The sequence below is a fragment of the Parambassis ranga genome, chromosome 7 (genome assembly GCF_900634625.1).
Source record: "Parambassis ranga chromosome 7, fParRan2.1, whole genome shotgun sequence".
NCBI lineage: Eukaryota > Metazoa > Chordata > Actinopteri > Ambassidae > Parambassis > Parambassis ranga.
The window spans coordinates 841,868-859,544 of record NC_041028.1 but is presented as its reverse complement, the minus strand read 5'-3'; the positions used below and the strand labels follow the sequence as shown (position 1 = coordinate 859,544).

The following is a 17,677-nucleotide window of genomic DNA, read 5'->3' as shown; positions in this document are numbered from 1 at the left end:
AAGAAAATCAACTGTAAATAGAAAGCTGCTATATTTAACCTTGTTTTATCTGCATGCACGTAGCAACCTAGCATTAGCTTCATTCACAATGGGTTTGGATCATTACTTAGCGAGCTAACGTACGACTAGTCTGTTGGTTTAGTCAGCATTTTAGCATGCTAACAACAGCTTTGTAGGTTTGTATTTCAGTAAACTAACATTCATTTTGGCACGCATGATTTTAGGAAGCTAACATTAGCTTCGTCTGTTGTTGTAGCTTAGTAGCAGTTAGCTAGCTGAGTTACCTTTAGCGTCGTCTGTCGGCTTGGTCGGTGTTTCAGCACGATAACCAGAGCTTTGCCGGGTCTCAAACTAAGTTTGCATTTCAGTGAATTAATTGAATTCATTTTGGCACACACGATCGTAGGAAGCTAACATTAGTTTTGTTTTTAATCACAACAAGGTTAGCTTTGTTAGCTATAACCTATTATTTTTTCAAACCGTTAGCTTTCTTCTTTGGTTCTGTCAGTATTTTAGTATCAAGCTGAATGTTGGTTAAATTACAATAATATTTTGCTAGCTATAGCTTTATCCTAATGTTTAGATATTTTTGGAATGCTAACGTTAACTACTACTACTAATTAAAACCAACTGACGAAGCTAACTTTAGCTAACATTAGCTTCGTCAGTTGGTTTTAATTAGTATTTTAGCAAACGTAGTTCATCTTTAATAGCTTTCAATTATGTTTTTACCTGTATCCATTGATATTTCAGCATTATCTGGTAGTTTAGATTAACTGCTAGCAAACTGAAAATACTTAACCATAATAATAATAATAATAATAATAATAATAATAATAATAATAACAACAACAACAACAAGCTCATTTTAAACATACACAGTTGTGATGCAGCCAGTTCCAGGATTGTGGTATTTTCCTATAAATCTAAGTGAACCAAGTGAAAACTATAAAACTGTATGTATAAGTAAAGCAGTAAATGACATGCTAGTGGGATAAACACTCATAGATTCTCACATATATAATTTTTTTTACCAAATTTAAACACATTTACATCTACTTGAGCTTTTTGCATATTTTTCCGTCTCTGCTATAAACTGGTATTAATGCTGTCATGGTAACAGCCATTAGAAAAGAGTGGCAGTACTGCTAGCAAGTGCCCAGATGTTTTTTTTTTTCCACATGACAATTAATTCTGAAAATGCTGTAAAGATGTAAAAACTGTATGTGACAGATTCTTTTGCAGCATTCTCTCCATAACATCAATATGATGACAGTAATAGCGTTTCTTACACGTTGATGCTCAGTGGTCCAGCATGCTACGAATTTAACACCGGCGCTTCTTCTGCTTTGAATTCAAATCTGTGGCATAACTCTGATGGATCCTTCACTAAGCAGGAATCCAGCTACTGTACAGGGCGGCAGCGAGGTATTAGCTTGCGCGCTGTGCCTCTGAAGAGCCTCTGATATGTTTGAAGGAACAGCACACAAACAAAAACACACAATGTTCACAACTGCAACGGCAAAAATCAGACTGCTGAGCAGAGAGGAGTCCAGCCAGCCTTGTTTAGCATAGTATGGTACGGAGCAGCCGCAGGCCTCAGACGCTGTTGGGGTTGTAGCAGAGCATGTTGAGCTGCAGGTTTTCATCCCAGTGTCTGAGGATGATGAAGAGCTGATTGGCAGCGGCCTTGATGGAGGCCAAATCCCGGCCCTCCGGGACGTCCTGTGCGCTCAGCCACATGCTGGCTTTGGCGGCCACCAGTTCCCACTCGATGAAATAGCTGGCAGAGCTGTGCTCCAGCCAGGCCAGGGCCACTGCGGTGGCCCACACCATGCTCTCCTGATCCAGCATCCTCTTCTGCATCGCCGCGTCAAAGCCCCCGGACGCTGAGCTCCGTGCGCTGTCCGCCTGTGGGGTCAGCGGGGGCTCGGCGGCAGCGGGGGGACTGGCCGTGGAGGCGTGAGAGGGGCTGTGGACGCCCGCGGCCTGATCCGCAGGGGGGTGCTGATATGTTTCTGGCTCGAACGGCGATCTGTATCCGTCGTCTGTGCTCTCGGCGCGGCGGCTGCTGGAGTGAGACATGTGACCCAGGCTGGTGCGGTGGCTGGTGAAGGGAGACGTCCACTTCAGCTTGTCCATGGGCACGTTGATGGCGTCGCAGAGAGAGGCGTCCAGGGGGAACGCACCACTGGCCAGCTGCAGCGACACCTGAGGAGCGGCAGCATTTAATCAGAAGCGTAACAGAACATGATGCAGGGTGAACAGGGTGAGACAGGATTCCTCCTTACAGGAAGTCCTTCATGTGGGCAGCTACTGCTCCAGCAGAGCTTCGGCTCATGGAGATGTGGCCTTCTCATATTAAGCATCAACATGTATTTTGTCTGAATGAACGTGCTCACATTCGTCTCTTTTAGAACATGTGTGTTGACAGAGACCTGCGACCTACCAGAGGAATGTAGTCTTTGTTCTCGTTCTCACTCTCACCGATCGAATCGCCGGACTTGCTGTGAGATCGACACATGAATCCTTTGGCAGCTCGAGTCAGGAGGCGAGTCCTGCTGAGGGCCAACCTGAGAGAGAGAGAGAGAGAAGACAGAAGAGAGGGAGAGGGGAGAGAGAGGAGAGAGGGGCGCAGACACAAGTAGAGTTCATCTTCAGCTAACATCAGGACAGAAGGAAACATGCTGAGGGCTTTCTCAGACTGTTTACTGTTTGAAATTCCATCAAATCAGCTGCACACCAATGTTTAAACTATCAATAACAAAAAGCCTTTTTTGTTCTTTAATAGTATTCTATGATCCTAACATGCTGCCGACTCCTGTACTGATGTAGTTTTCGTGTTGTGATGAGAAGTGAAGACAACAGAGAGAAGGACTCTGACATCACACGAAGAGTCACAGCGGTCTGTGTTTCTCTGTGAGGGAGGAGTCATGAAATACCTTTGTGTGTCTGTTTCAGTGTCAGTCAAATCAAACTGGATCACAGTCAGTGTTGCTCTATCAGCACTGTGAGAGTGCTTTTAATCTGTGCACCTTCCCTCCCTTCACTCAGACGCTTTAATGTTCCTCCCTCACAGGCTGCTGGCTGCAGCAGGCAGACATGTTCAGAGTCACTTTCACAGAACATCCAGTATCGTCGGTACATTAGCCTCCAGACAGCGTGTCCTGAAAGTCAGAGCGTTAACACTGGCGTCCCTGTGAGTGATTCTGCAGACGGCACATTCAGCCTCTGCTCACCCACCTGGCAGAAAAAAGGCTCTCCACCGATTTCTGGGACTGGTCGGAGGTCACAGACGGACTCCTCTGGGCAGCTTAAAGACACAAGCAGAGGCAGAGTCAGGTGAGACAGAGAGAGGGAGAGAGAGGAGGCATGAAGAGGTCACAGCTGCTCCTCCTCTGCCTCCTTGTTGCACTTGTGCCTTCAGTGTGCACCAGACACAGAAGCCACCGCACGGTGTCTGTCACCACTGACAGGAACAGGGACTGAAACGTCAATGATCTCATGTCGGTTTCACGGTGGGAACAGAGCAGCTGCCGGACTGTTGATGTCAAAGGAAACTCACACTCACCCTCAGTGAAGCTGCACCTCTCCCAGCCGCTGGAGGAGGGGGTGCTGCAGGGGGACGCACCATCTTCTCCACCTGAGGTCAGAAAGGATGTTTAATTCCTCTGCTGCAGCTCTCTGTGCCCACAGCGTGCGAAACTTAGCTCGTGCTGTTGCTAAGCCACCGCTGAACACAGCAGCTCTGAGTATTTTTAATGTAAAGCAGCACGCGGCTCCCACAGCTGCAATCCTCCACATAACAGCAGATAAATAATAAATAAATATCGGCCTCATCGAACTCTCTTATTTCTCCTCCCTGTGTCTCTCCCTGGTTACTGCTCTAATAATGTGAGCTAAAAATAAGTAAATGCCGCCTACTGTTGGGCAGCAGGACGTCCTCAGTTTCCTCAGACATGCCGCTAGACTGAGAGCGCCCGAGCCCGATGGAGTAGGCCCTGTTCTTCCTGCTGCCTGAGCGAGACCTGGAGTGAGAGCCCCTCTTCTGACCTTCAGCTGAAAAAATCAAGCAGAAACTTTCTGTTTATGCTAAGCTAGGCTAATCCACATACACATATTGGCACAACACAAGCTTGTCTTCTCTTTAAATAGCACCACAAAGGTTGTATAGCAGCGTCCTTGGGCTTGAAGCCTCGTTACTCACCGGGGTTTATGTATTCAATGCATGTCTGCAGATACTCATTAGTGTCCAGGTCGATGGGAACGAACGCCGTGTATTTGCTCAGTATATTGCAGGCTTTGCTGGTGTGGATGGCATATATCTGGTACTTCCTGCCGGATCCTGTGGAAGCAAAACGTCAGTTTTAAAATAATGCAAAATTGAGTTTGATTGTATAATATTTGCTCTAATTACATAAGCCACATCAGATGTGTGGAGATGGCTCAGTCTGGAGCCTAAAATAACATCATGAGGGGGAGTGAGTGCACTAAACACACAAAAACACAAGAACAATGGAGACGAAGTAACGTCCATCTGAAGAAGCTCCAACGTGCTACACAGAGAAGCTAATCGTAAGAAAACTCTGAGACTCTGAGTGGCCTCAGGTTGCTAGTTGTTAGCTGCCTGCCTCTGCTGATTAGCCCGCAGTTAGCTTAGCTTAAAGACTCTATAATAAAAAAGCTATAATAATAAGCTTTTTCAGTTAGCTAATTTTGTTTTTAAAGAAGCGAATCTAACCTTATTTCCCCGTTTCCAGTCTTCCTGATAAGCTAAGCTAAGCTAAGCTAATATTTCACTAGCAGCGCTGAACTGGCTCCACATAAAAAAAATAAACGTCCTTCTAACCGACTCACCGTGCTCGATCTCACACTCCTTCACCGCCATGTGCTCGAAGTCGTGTATGATGGAGCGCCCGGCCAGGTGGTGGAAGGTCTCGTTCCACAGCTCCTCGTGAACCTTCTCCTCGCGCTCGCGGCCGTTCAGGAAGGGCTCGATGTCAAAGGCCACCTCCCACTTCACCGGCTTGCCGCACAGCAGCCCTGACACCACGGCCTTGCAGTCTGCTCTGTGCTGGCTGGCGGCGCCCAGGTCTGAGGCGTGGCTCTCCTGCGGGGTTTCTGCCTGACAGAGCTGGTGTCCATAACCATCTGAAACATCAGGGTTTGATTCATCAGTCACACTGCGTCTCATTTGGCCTTAAACCTATGCTGCTCAGTCGGGACTGGATTTGTGTTACATGAATTCATTTCCTGTTTCTGAAGCTCTGAGTCTACGTGGATGGCACGCTAATAACTGTTTTCTAAATCCATCTTCAAGATAATGTTCTGTTTTTGTCCCCAGATATAGAAAAACATTTCCTGTTCCCCTGAGAGTCAGCTCTGCGCCCGCTCATCTGTCTTCCTCATATTAGATTTAGGATGGTTGTCACGCCAGACGCTGACAGCGACTCCGCCTCATTATAGCCTCATACTGCATCCTAATGGCTAATTAGCTCAGTGTAGCATAAAGGCAGCAGAGATGGGCAAACAGCTAAACAGCACAGGACGGATCCCTCGAGCACCAAAAACAACATTCAGCACTGGGAAATGGAGCCAACATGAAGGCACAAAGAAGTGCAGTTCCACAAATGTCCACTTGAGGCTTAACGCCGTCTTAGCAAGGCATCGCTGCTCTGTGGGCGGGGCTACAGGCTGAGAGATGAAAGTGCTCTTTAAAGCTAGTAAGTCTTTATGCAAAGCTAAGCTAGGAGATGCTAATGGTAGCTTTATATACAGACAGTGCAGCTGATATTCTCATTAGCTGCTTAACAGGAAACGCCAACTGTTGCAATAAACGTGAATGTTTCATGAACACAGAAAGGTTGTTCTTCTCAACCTGCGTCTCCGGTGCTGCCGACTGACGGGCTCTCTGTGGATGATCTGGATCCGTCCTCCCCAGCAGCGCTGTGAGCCCCCCGCGTCATGTTGTTGCCGCCGCCGCCACCGCTGGGTGGCGAGTTTTCCCTCGGCCTAGGATGAAAATGAGGCTCAGAGTCGGCCTCCTGCTGCAGAGGCTGCTCCTGCTGAGGGAAGGGCCGGTGGCAGCTGGCAGGACGCCCTCTGGAAGACGTGGCGCACAGGCTCGCCAGCTGTGGCTGAAAACAAGAGAAAGTGGTTTAAATGGAAGCGCCCTGCTGCTGTCGAAGGTTTAATATGGATCTGCGTGCGCTAATTGTAATTCTGGTCATTTCTGTTTGTTCAGTCAGGCTCAGATTTCACAGCGCTTAATGAAAAGAACTGACAATTAAGTCACAATGAATCAATTGTGCTTGAGAATATTTTGTTTTTAAGAAAATAAATTAAAATCTTAATGACAGAGAAATAATCAGTTCCCTGACCATGAGGTGGATGTGACTCACTTTTATTTGTTATTCTTCAGTCAAGTAGCCGTCTAATACATCCTAAACTGGATTTACAAGAAAGGATGTTGAGTTATTATTCAAACCTAATTGCCATTCATAAATGTTGCCCTTCATTACTGAGGAGGCCACAGTCTGTTCTTGATTACACTGCAGTCCAGACTCAGCTCAGATGGATGTTTAATGTGTTAACAGTCTGAATATATCGTTTTCTGCCTGACTTCATGCACACGTGTCACCTACATGCAAAACACACAGCATGTGAGCTGCAGTTCCATTACAGCAGAAATGGAACTGACCCGCTTTCCACGCTAAAAAAAGACGAGCGATCACACCTGGAGGTCGTTCTTCCACTGCGCCTCGTGTTCAGGGCTCACGTGACCAATCAGCTCCTGGACTTTGGCCCTCCTCAGCGGGTTCTTGGCTGCCACAGAGCTGGGGTCACTGGGAGTGTAGACCTTCTTGGCTGGGTTGTAGTCTGCAATCTGGTTGGTGCTGTATGCACGCCTTCTGGGTGAAGTCTTATCTAAAGCTGAACCAGAAGAAAAGGAAACACACCAGTGACATTCCTGTGACATTTGTGGTCGCTCAGCATCATCACCACAGGTGATGAAGCAGCAGCACAGATTAGACTGTTTACACATAGCCGGGTATTTTGAATGAATATTTCCTTCCCTCTGTTTTCCAAAATAACATCGTGCACACATCATCGTTTTCAAAAAAGTTTCCGTTTGCATTAACCCACATAAATACACTCCCAAGAGCTGTCATGACTACGCCAGGCCTGTGGGTGGCAGTGTAGGAAGAAGGAGAAAGTGAAGCCTCATCGACGCAGTCTGGCTCTTTGAGTCAGACGTTGTTCCAAAGGGTTAGGGTTAACCTGGAGACCTAACATGTCTCCGCTCCTCTACACAGTAAGAGAAGCTGTATTAATGCAAAAAAATGCTTACACACTGACTGCACTTCACCCAGTGGCCAAAGGTGTCACTACAACAAAGCTTTCAGTTCTTAAAGGTAGGGTAGGTTTTGAAAACTCAGTGAGAGTCAGCCAGATTTCCAAAGTAAACACACACCCCATTCTCTCGGAGCTCACCCTGAAGCCACGCCTCCAATCACATGGACGCATCACCTGAAGACGAGCTGCGGTCTGTGACTTCGGCCATCATGCACGTACCTCTCTGGTGCACAGAGCAGGAAGAGAGTGACAACCAGCCAATACTCCTACAGGGTCCACCCGGAGGATTGATGATGTTTTTATGTTTTATAGCTTCAGATGATTCATATTCTTCGTTTTAATGAGAAACTGCCGAACTAATCGGTTGCTATCGGATTGTAAAGAGAAGTTACACTGATTTAACACAAAGAGCATCAGAGTGAGATCTCCTACCCGACCTTTAAGATGAATCCTCATGTCTAAATTGAACAGCAGCCCCTCCAATAGCTGTCAGGATATTTAATTTAAAACTCCACTAAATAAACAGACGGTAAATGTCAAAGCATCTTCTAATCCCACTGGACCTGTCAATCATCAGGTACTCCAGTCTGGACCCCCGTGGTGGACTGACAGGCATCGCTTCTGAAATGAAGGTTAAAGCGTTCTCACCCATGGTGTCTTGCTCTGCGCTGACTGTGGGGCTGCTGTCGGTCACAGAGTCCTGGCAGGGGTCGTACAGGTGGCCGGCGGGAGCTTCCCTGTGGGACCCCTGACTGTCCACACCTGTCCTCACCTGGTCCTCCTCTTGGGAGTGGTAGAACACCGAGCTGGCAGACTCGACGGAGCGCATCATGCTGTAGCGCCTCCTCTTATCCTGTGAAGGTTTTAGTGAAGATGCATTTACACGGTTTGATTCAAGCAGAGGAAATGTTGACTTTCAGCCGGCACCTTACAGATTTGGGGTTGGTGTGGTAACGGGTGGTGTCGCACACCACGCTGTAGCCAATCAGACTGTCTCCTGGAAACAGTAAGGTGTTGCCCACAGGGGACAGCAGCACTTCTTTGGTTTCAGGAAAGAGCCACTCGATGGAAATGTCACTGAGCACCGGAGTCATGGTCCTCTTCAGAGACTTTATCATCTGTGGAGTAAACACAGGGACGCTCAGAAATAAAGCAGCTCCTCTCTGACCAGTACATGAACCGCAGCTCTGAGTTATGATTTTCTTAATGGGCATCAGTCAGTGTAATGGCTCTCCAATGGCCCTCAAAATGGCGGGCTGTCACTGACGAAGGAGTACCTTGGGCTGCAGCCTCTCTCCGTCTGCCAGGAACTCTGCAGATCCTTTGGAAACTGTCGCCAGTCCCTGCACCAGCCTCCTGCAGGCGTTCTGTCCGATCCCGAATGTAAAACATCTGTACAAACACACTGCAGAGTTAAGAGACACACAACAACAACAACACACTTTTATACAATATAGATCCAGTCTTTGGAGACATCTTGGACCTCCAGAACATTTCCTCATCAGCAACAACATCAAAATGGCGACTTCATGATCTAGTAGCTTAAAGGGACAATTCGAGTGGACAGGGTGGCTGTAGACCATGGTGGATGGTGTTCCTCCTCCTTCTTTTGCCAGGTCGTCTAGCAGCAACCTGAAAACAATATGGCTGATTTGGAGATTTTGGCTGTTTTCCAAGGTGGTGGTGATGGTGGTGGTGGTGGTGGTGATGGTGGTGGTGGTGGTGGTGGTGATGGTGGTGGTGGTGGGCCCGAGTCTCATCCATGGTTACAAACTGCTGCAGAAATCTCTCAGGATCCCCCTCAGAAGTGGCAGGTTGTCTGTAGACGTGTGCTGATTTTGACTCTGGAAGTTTGGGGACCCAGCAGACTTTGAGCTTTGGAGTTTGTTGTGGACAGATGTCTTGGAGATACCCAGAAATGTGTGATCAGATCCTCTCAGAGATGCTTTTAGGGCATCCTCCACCACGCTGAAAGAAGGAGCACCCTCCACTAGTGATGTCTTCACAGACGTCCGTGAAACTGAGCACGACTGTGCGGATGACAGATATTGTCTGGTGTGAAATCCCCAATCAGGCGTAGTGGAAACACTGCACGAGCTTTCTGCTTAACCCTTCACTGAACTGCATTTGTGTGTTGATTCCATTTGTCACAGAGGGTTGAGCTGACTTTGTCCCGCTGCATTTTTAATGAGCTCAAAGCGAGCAGATTAAAAGAGAAGTGTCGCCTCCTACATAGCTAAAAACCTAACACGGATTTGTCAGAGCTGGGTTCTGCGTTGTTTGATCTGGTCTCCGACCGGCTGCGCTGATTTGTGAGCACATGGTGATAATGACCCAGGAAGTGTTGATAATTCGGTCGAAGCTCTGCGCATCAAATGCACTCGTCTGGTGGGGGGGGGTCTGGGGAGTCATCCATTAAGAACGGGAAGACAACAGTCTATTATTTCCAGGGCGCCTCGGGATGAGGATTCACAGTGTGAGGTTCAGATAGAAGTGGTAAAACTAAATGATTTCCTGACGCGCCGCGGCTCTACGGCGCTCCCAGCTGACAGCTGGTGTTCTGGTTTCCTGCTTTTCCAGCTTTAACACAGCTGTGTTGTTGTTGTTGTCATGTTTTTAATCTCAAGTCACAACAAACAGAGCTGTTCTGACAGATCTGTGTGCTGATACACGCTGTCTGACACCGAGGCTGCATGTTCCTGGATTTCATTTTGAGAGGATTACAGCTCCGTAAGCAGGTGCTGCGGTTCAGCCTCAGAAGAACCTGGTCATGTGATTTGATCTTATTTGCATAATGAACATAAACATAAGGTGAATGTATGAATGTATCTTTGGTCTGAATCAACATGGAGTGTTCAACTTGAAATGGGTGCTGTGAACAGAAAGGTTTCAGTAATGTCACTCATTATTGATGTGTGTCTGTGTGTGCGTGTGTTGCCGCTGAAGCTTGCCTGATGTAGCGTGCATGTGTATCTGTGTGTGTGTGTGCAGGTGTCTGTGCGTGCATGCGTGTGTGTGTCTGTGTGTGCAGGTGTCTGTGTGTGTCTGTGTGTGCGTGTGTGTGTCTGTGTGTGTCTGTGTGTGCGTGTGTGTGTCTGTGTGTGTCTGTGTGTGCGTGTCTGTGTCTGTGTGTGCATGCGTGTGTGCGTGCGTGTGTGTGTGTGCATGCGTGTGTGTGTGTGCATGCGTGTGTGTGTGTGTGCGTGCATGCGTGTGTGTGTGTTGCCCCTGAAGCTTGCCTGATGTAGCGTGCGTGGCTGCGGATCAGCTCGATGACTCTGCCCGTGTTGCTGATGGTGCCGTCCGTGAGCAGAAAGAGCAGGCGGGGGTGTCCGCTGAACATCGGCTGCCTCAGGATCCAGGTGAGCGGCGTCAGGATGTTGGTGCCCCCCATGTCTGCTCTGATCTTCCGCACATACTCACAAGCCAGGGCCAGGGCCTCCTGGGTCATGGAGAGGAGGAAGACTCACATTTCAAAATAAAAGCCTTGACTTCCCATCACTGCTTGTGTGGTAATTAGCAGTGGTGTAAGCAGGAGAAGCTTTTATTGATTCGACGAGCCAGAGTGAAAATACAGAACCCTTCAAAATAACAGCCACCATGGACAAATACATACACAACAACAAACATGACAGCAGCTGTTGCTTTACCTCCTCGTAGTTCTGGCTGGTTGTAAAAAGCGATTTGAAGGTTGATCCAAAGCCGATGACGTTGAACAGACAGCCAGGCACCAGGCTCTTCAGAATAACCACCATGGCATCCTGAGAAGAAGACGCAGAGCAAACGAGGCGCTCGTTCACCTCCACTGCACACAACATGTTAACATGTGGCTGAAAGCTGAGAGGCTTCACACAGAATCATCTCAGACGTCTGATTCAGGATCTGCTGAGAGATCAGCATCATTACACCGCTGCCAGGCTCAGCCCGGCCTTAAGCCCACGCTCTGTAGTATCACACAGGCAATAAAATCCTGAGCATGAGTCACGGATCAACACCAGGCAGCAGCACAGCACAGCTGGGTCGGTGCAGCAGCAGCCAAATAACGTGCTGATGTAATAAAAGAATCAGGCCTGAGTCTGCAGATCAAAGCTTTTAATGAAAAAAACAACTGAGGGGGGATGAGGATGCGTCTGATCAATAATGTTTGCACGCTCTCCCACATCTCCCACATCAGTATGGCTGTGAGCCTGGACAGCTGCTAACTCATCATGTGTCCTGACGCATCAGCTTTCCAATTAATCTCTGTGAAAGGTATTTTTAACGAAAATCATCCTGGTTGTGTAATTTAAATGTAAATCAGTGTGTATGCTGAGGTCAGGATACCTTCACTCGGTTGATGTTGGCCCCGCTCATGCTGCCGCTGCGGTCGATGAGGAAGATGAATTCCCCGTGAACCTTCCTCAGGTCTGAGCAGACAGACTTCAGGTCAGGGCAGAAGTTCAGCATCACCACAGGGTTGTGCAGGATGTCCTTATGCAGCCTCCGGTGGATGGCGTCTACCTGCGGTCACAGGAGCAGCAGCTTAACGAGGGGGTTTATGTGGAGTTATTATTCAGCACAAGAGAAAGGTGATCAGGTCGATAGATGGAGCACATCAATGATCATCAATGTGCAGGGAAGTCCAGGCAGAGAAGCACGCCGAGCCTTCAGAGTGTTTCCATAGAAACCATTTTTATGGCTTTTATGTGTGCTCCTCTTCCTCCTGTTTAGACCTGCTGGTCACTGAGCAGCCTCATCATCGCTGCATGACTGTAGTAGTGGTTTGTTTTATCAATCTAAGCAACCGAGCAGGTTTGCCACACATACTGAACTGTGATGCTGCAGCAGCACTCCTGCTCTCATTTAGCCGCACTGTGAGTTTGTTTGATTTGCATCCATGACGTGAACGTTTGGTAAACAAAGCTTATTTTAGGCATTTAACTGAAAGTCCATTCAAGCCCACTGAGCATGTGCACAGGAGATGGAGCACTAATGCCCAATAACTGCTAGCATGCTATTCTCCATACTGTACAGTAAATGCTAACAGTAACAGTATACAGCTAGCTATAGCTATATACATGCTGCTAATGGACAAGCTATACATACAAATACTTTTCAGGCATGTGTCTAATTTTGACTAGGGTTTTTAAAGACAGCCTGAGGTGCCATTTAACCTTCAGATTTTAACCATTCGATGCCATCTAGCTACACCTGAAGCACTAATTTAAATGTACGTTTTTTTCTTTTCTTTGAAGATGTTTCCCCCGAGTGGCTCCTTCAGTTCTGCTGCTGTTCTGGTGGGGAATCTGTGTTTGTATGTGCTCAGGACCTCTGCGGGTGGATCTAATGGCCTTTCTACACTGTGCGATTTTTAGCGATCTTATAAGACCATCGCATGACACACTATGCGACGTGAATCTAACAAACTTTGGTACGATTGCCAAGTTTGATGCGTGCAGATTGTACGATGACCATTCACTGAATCACAGCTGATCACAGGTTACGTCGTAACATGTGAGGAGGAGGAAGACGTGGATGCAGGGTGACAGGTCGTAGCAGCTGTCACACTGTGAGACCGTCCTCCTAAATTTCTGACACCGCTAGTACTTTATCTCAGCTTGTCTTTGGTCGCAAGACGCTGACAACGGCCATCGTGGAACCTGCCTCACAGTGCAACGTAAGACCACCGATTTAGAGCCACGACCAAAGATATCTCCACGATTCTCCTCTGATGCTCGTCTTTCGTCTGTGACAGCCCAAAATCGCACAGTGTAAACCGGCCATTAGAGGACCTCATGTGACAAAGATCCTGTTCAGACCTGTGTAATCAATCCAGCTTGATCTGGATTCAGGTCTTATTTCGTTCTAGCCGGATTGATTTATCTCTCAATCCACCTCTGAGAGGTGAGAGGTGCCGGATTCGCTGAAATCAGGCTAAAGTCTGAACGCAGATGTTGCTAGTGAATCTGACTAGTGACATCATACGGGGTCTAAGGATCCCTCTTGTTGGTTACTGGTCAGTTAACAACCAGAAGCTATACCAGCGCCCGGTGCAGGACTGGCTAAGCTGCTGGGATGAGATGAAAGGACAGAGCTGTAGACAGGTGAGAGCTGATGGCCACCAGTCCACCTACACCTTAAAGACAGTGGTCACTCCTTGAAAGATAAGAATGTCCACATTCTAGACAGAGAGGACAGGAGGTTAGAGGACGGAGTCCAGTGCTGAGGAGACTCCTGATACATGTTTGTTTTCTGTGTGACTGGTTCTGTTGGGCTCTTCTTTCCTTCTGCATACATACAATAATAAGCCATCAGTGGAGGGCTACAGAACAGGTGTGTTTTCTCAGGGCCTTGTTAATGAGGCTGTTTGTGCGTTGTTATCTTTTCTGCCGTCTCACACTCACCTTCCTCTCATTGCTGGAGTCCTTCTTGGTGGCCTTGATGAAATCGCTGCGGCCGTGAAGATACTCGTCGTACTCCTCCTGCGTCATGTCTCCGTTCTCGATGAGCACGTGTGGCAGGTGAGGCTCTGAGGTGTTCACAGTTTGTCAAAACAAGGAAGTCATTATAAATACTGGAGGCAGAATAAAAAGCACGGTGGACGCCGTCTGAAACTCACACAGCGGCGTGCTGGGGGAAGGAGAGAGTGTGTGGTGAGCGCAAAACTGTCCCCATGTTGATGTTAGAATCAGGAGGTGATTGGGAATAAAGATGCTGAGTCACAGCTGGGCTGCAAAACAACCAGATGAGCTGAGAGGGTTGAGGGGATCTGGGGGATTTGGACTGTTATAGCTCCTCTGTGCAGGGAATCAGCCGGGCCTGAGAGCTATCGATTTTAGTTTGTTCAAAAAACATCTCAGATATCATCACAAGAAGTCACATGTTTTTTCTGAATCGCTGCAACTACAAACATTAAAGGTCGGGTAGGAGATCTCACTCTGATGCACTTTGTGTTAAATTAGTGTAACTTCTCTTTACAATCCGATAGAAACCGATTAGTTCGGCAGTTTCTCATTAAAACGAAGAATATGAATCATCTGAAGCTATCAAACGCTAAAAACATCAGCCAATCCTCCGGGTGGACCCTGTAGGAGTATTGGCTGGTTGTCACTCTCTTCCTGCTCTGCGCACCAGAGAGGTACGTGCATGATGGCCGAAGTCACAGACTGGTTGGGAGGCGTGGCTTCAGGTGATGCGTCCATGTGATTGGAGGCGTGGCTTCGGGGTGAACTCCGAGAGAAAGGGGCGTGTGTTTACTTTAAATCTGGCTGACTCTCAGAGTTTCAAAATCTCCTACCCTACCTTTAAACTTTAGTACATTTCTCCAAAAGGGGGCGCTGTTCCGTCTGCTTTTTTTTGTTTGTTTCTTAGTCTACAAAAACCAACATGTATGATGTCTGTGGAGGCTCTCCTTCATCATGTTATAGCCAAGAGGTTCGGAGTTACCAGGAGTTATCCGTGCTACATGCTATCCGGTTCTAACACTTACAAATAACACCTTAATAATTCATGTTAATAGATGTTTTTGTTCATTAGCCTCCCTGCCAATCAGCTAATCATCCATCCTGTCACTTCGAGTTGTCTTAACTGATCAGTGGGTAATATTTGAAGAATTAATCATCCATTATTGTCCTTTAATTTGTCTTTTATGAGCGTAAACCAATCAATAATAATAATTATGCAGTATGAGTGGTGATGTTTTTCAGTCTGTGTCTCTGTTATTTTGTCTGTTATGTTCCCTCCATCTCCGAGCCTGAGCTGAGCTGAGCTGAGCATCCATGTTGTGATTGAAACTGCAGCAGCACTCTGAGCTGGATTAAATTGCGCAGCAGTGGCCACAGGTCTGTTTGTGAACAAAGCCTTTATAAGAGGCCTATTGGATCAATGAGGCCGGGGCTCATTCCTGCCTCTGGGAGACAACTGGCCCACACACTCACACACACACACTCTAGGTCAAGACTGAGGTGGGTGGGTGAGAGATACAAGAAGACGAATCCGACAATTTGCACCCACACAGTGGAGCCTGACTCTGCTGGGATGTCACACATTAATAATACACAAAATGAGGCGGTGAATCACAAACCTGATTATAGACACACACAAAAAACACGAACTATTTTCTCTGAGTGAAGACACAGACTTATTGCAAAAGGTTTAGGTGAGGTGTTAAGCTGCAGACCTACCGCTGGGGTAGATGAGGATTCTGACAGGGTAGTCATAAGTGTACTTGTCTGCCAGAGTGATGACCACGTTGGTGGCAGAGCGGGCCAGAGGGTCTGCATCAGCTCGGATGGCATGAGAAGGGCTCTCCACTCCTACACAGAGCATCAAAACACAAATCAAACAGTGGCCAGTCTGCCAGTGATGACAACAAACAGTGCTTCATATGTGCAGACATCTCAGACAGATGCTAATGTGAGGCTGTGTTGACGAAACACAGGACCACTGATACCGCTGCAGGGCTACATCAGTCTTAGCTTAGCTTAACATGAAGATGGTAACAGGGAAAAAGAACTAGCCTCATCCATTTAACAACAGCTGCAGTACCTGATGTGGCCACTTGAGGGTGGCTCCAAAAGTGAGTCAATCCCCATAGACCTCCTTTTCTTTTTGCTGGTTCTTTCGGGTGAAGCTAGCTCTGTAGCTGGTTCCGATCTATATTTCTAAGCTAATTATTAAAGCTCATTATAAAGCAGGTAATTAAGGTAAATATACAAGCGGCAACATGGTCGACTCTGCCTGAATGCTGGGGTCCTCCCAGGTCGACCATGTTAAAGGGTGCGTCCCATAAAAAACACTGTTCTACATGTGATATCGTACTGACTGTACTTAATTCTGTGAGCTGATTACAGATTATTTCTTCGTGCTTACACATTAAGCTAACATGCTAACGTAGTATGTCATTAGCCTGCCAGGCTTTTGTTTTATTTCACAACTTTGTCTACTTAAAGCTGACCATGCAGGCTCAATGTTGAAGTCAAGGCCCTACCAAACCCTGCTGTAGGTGAGGACCCAGCCTACAGGCAGGGTGAGTACCACTCTGTGAGTCCTTAGACCCTCAGTCTGCTGGCTTCTTATCGCAGATGTGAGAGCTTGTTAAGGTTTAATTTTCTGACCTGCAAGGAGGTACGGAGCCCGGATCTCCAGCTGGAAGTTGAACTCATAGTCCATGGAGTTGATGGCCTCCTCCTCCAACAGTAAAGCCAGCCACAGCTGAGGGGAGCTGGAGGTTTGATCATGAGGACTTGAAGCACTGGTGTGTCTGTCTCGTCTAAAAAACAAACAAACATAACCATGTTGAAACAAAGCCGCCATGGACTGAATATGTGTTCACTTCCTTACTACCTGGAGAAGTTTGGGGACAGTCCCTGCTCCTCGTTGATGCTCCTCTGGACCCGCGGCGTGCACACCGGTGGGGATGAGACCTCGATGCCCCCGTTGGGCAGAGTGGAGAGCTCCGAGGAGGTGCTGACCAGGATGTGGACGGTCTCCATTGGCGGGATGACACCGAGGTTAACGACTAAAACCGTCCGCTCGAAGTCTTCGTCCATCACGATGTGTCCTGTCACACCAAGGAAGAACAGTGAGTGAGTAACAGGTGGCGCTGAGGAGGGTCTCTCATCATCAGGTGATGCGTCAGGCCGCTCGATTGATAAGAATATTGATTAGAGCTGTCCTACCAGCGGCACTCTGCAGAGCTCCATTCGACGTGTGGCAGCAGTCCAGATAACAGTCGTCAATTTTGGCCTTGTCTTTGATCTGCAGTGTTATGATCTGATTGGATATCATCGCCTCAAACCCTACAACAATGGAGTTTTCCTCCAGTGGATAGATGAAGAGTCCTGAAGAAGAAGAGCGAGGCCGTGAACGAGTGAGCGGGCGTCCATATGCAGTCAATAATAATGACTGTTACACTCACCCTCAATTGCATGATCCTCTATGTTTTCATAAGTCATGGAGGCGGTCAGAGCCAGAGTGTAACCCCTGACACAGGAAGTGATGTCAGACACGCTGAGCGGCAGAGCGCCGCGGCTCTCTTTGTTAATGAGTCCAGGCATGGCTCTGCTTTCAGGACTCTGGTTAGAAAACAACATAAACATGTATTCATGGTTGCCATCAAATTTAACTAGTTAGCTGCTTTTAGCTAGACTAACAACAACATAGAAGAACCACATCTACAAATCCAGCTAGCTGAGTTAGCTTAGTTAGCTCGAGTAGGCTTGACCGGCTTTTTTGTGTTTCTCCTTCAGAAATAACAGTGCTAAGGTAAGCTAACTAGTGGCTAACTTACTGATTTTTACATATTTACACTAAAACATGCAAGTTTACCTCAGAGCTACAA

The 17,677-nt window shown here is 47.5% G+C and overlaps 1 protein-coding gene across 1 annotated transcript; it reads right to left on the bottom strand.

The window, feature by feature from the left end:
- Positions 1–1,505: 1,505 nt before the first annotated feature.
- On the bottom strand, positions 1,506–17,393 carry vwa5b1 (von Willebrand factor A domain containing 5B1). Its single transcript, XM_028409702.1, is given in 21 exon segments — positions 1,506–2,211; positions 2,450–2,573; positions 3,244–3,313; positions 3,572–3,643; positions 3,925–4,059; positions 4,208–4,345; positions 4,858–5,151; positions 5,879–6,137; positions 6,737–6,927; positions 8,005–8,209; positions 8,289–8,474; positions 8,634–8,748; positions 10,596–10,798; positions 11,007–11,117; positions 11,680–11,856; positions 13,740–13,864; positions 15,519–15,650; positions 16,452–16,606; positions 16,678–16,897; positions 17,016–17,177; positions 17,255–17,393. Coding segments are annotated over 21 exon segments (3,825 nt in total). The 3' UTR covers positions 1,506–1,599.
- Between the last annotated feature and the right edge of the window lie 284 nt (positions 17,394–17,677).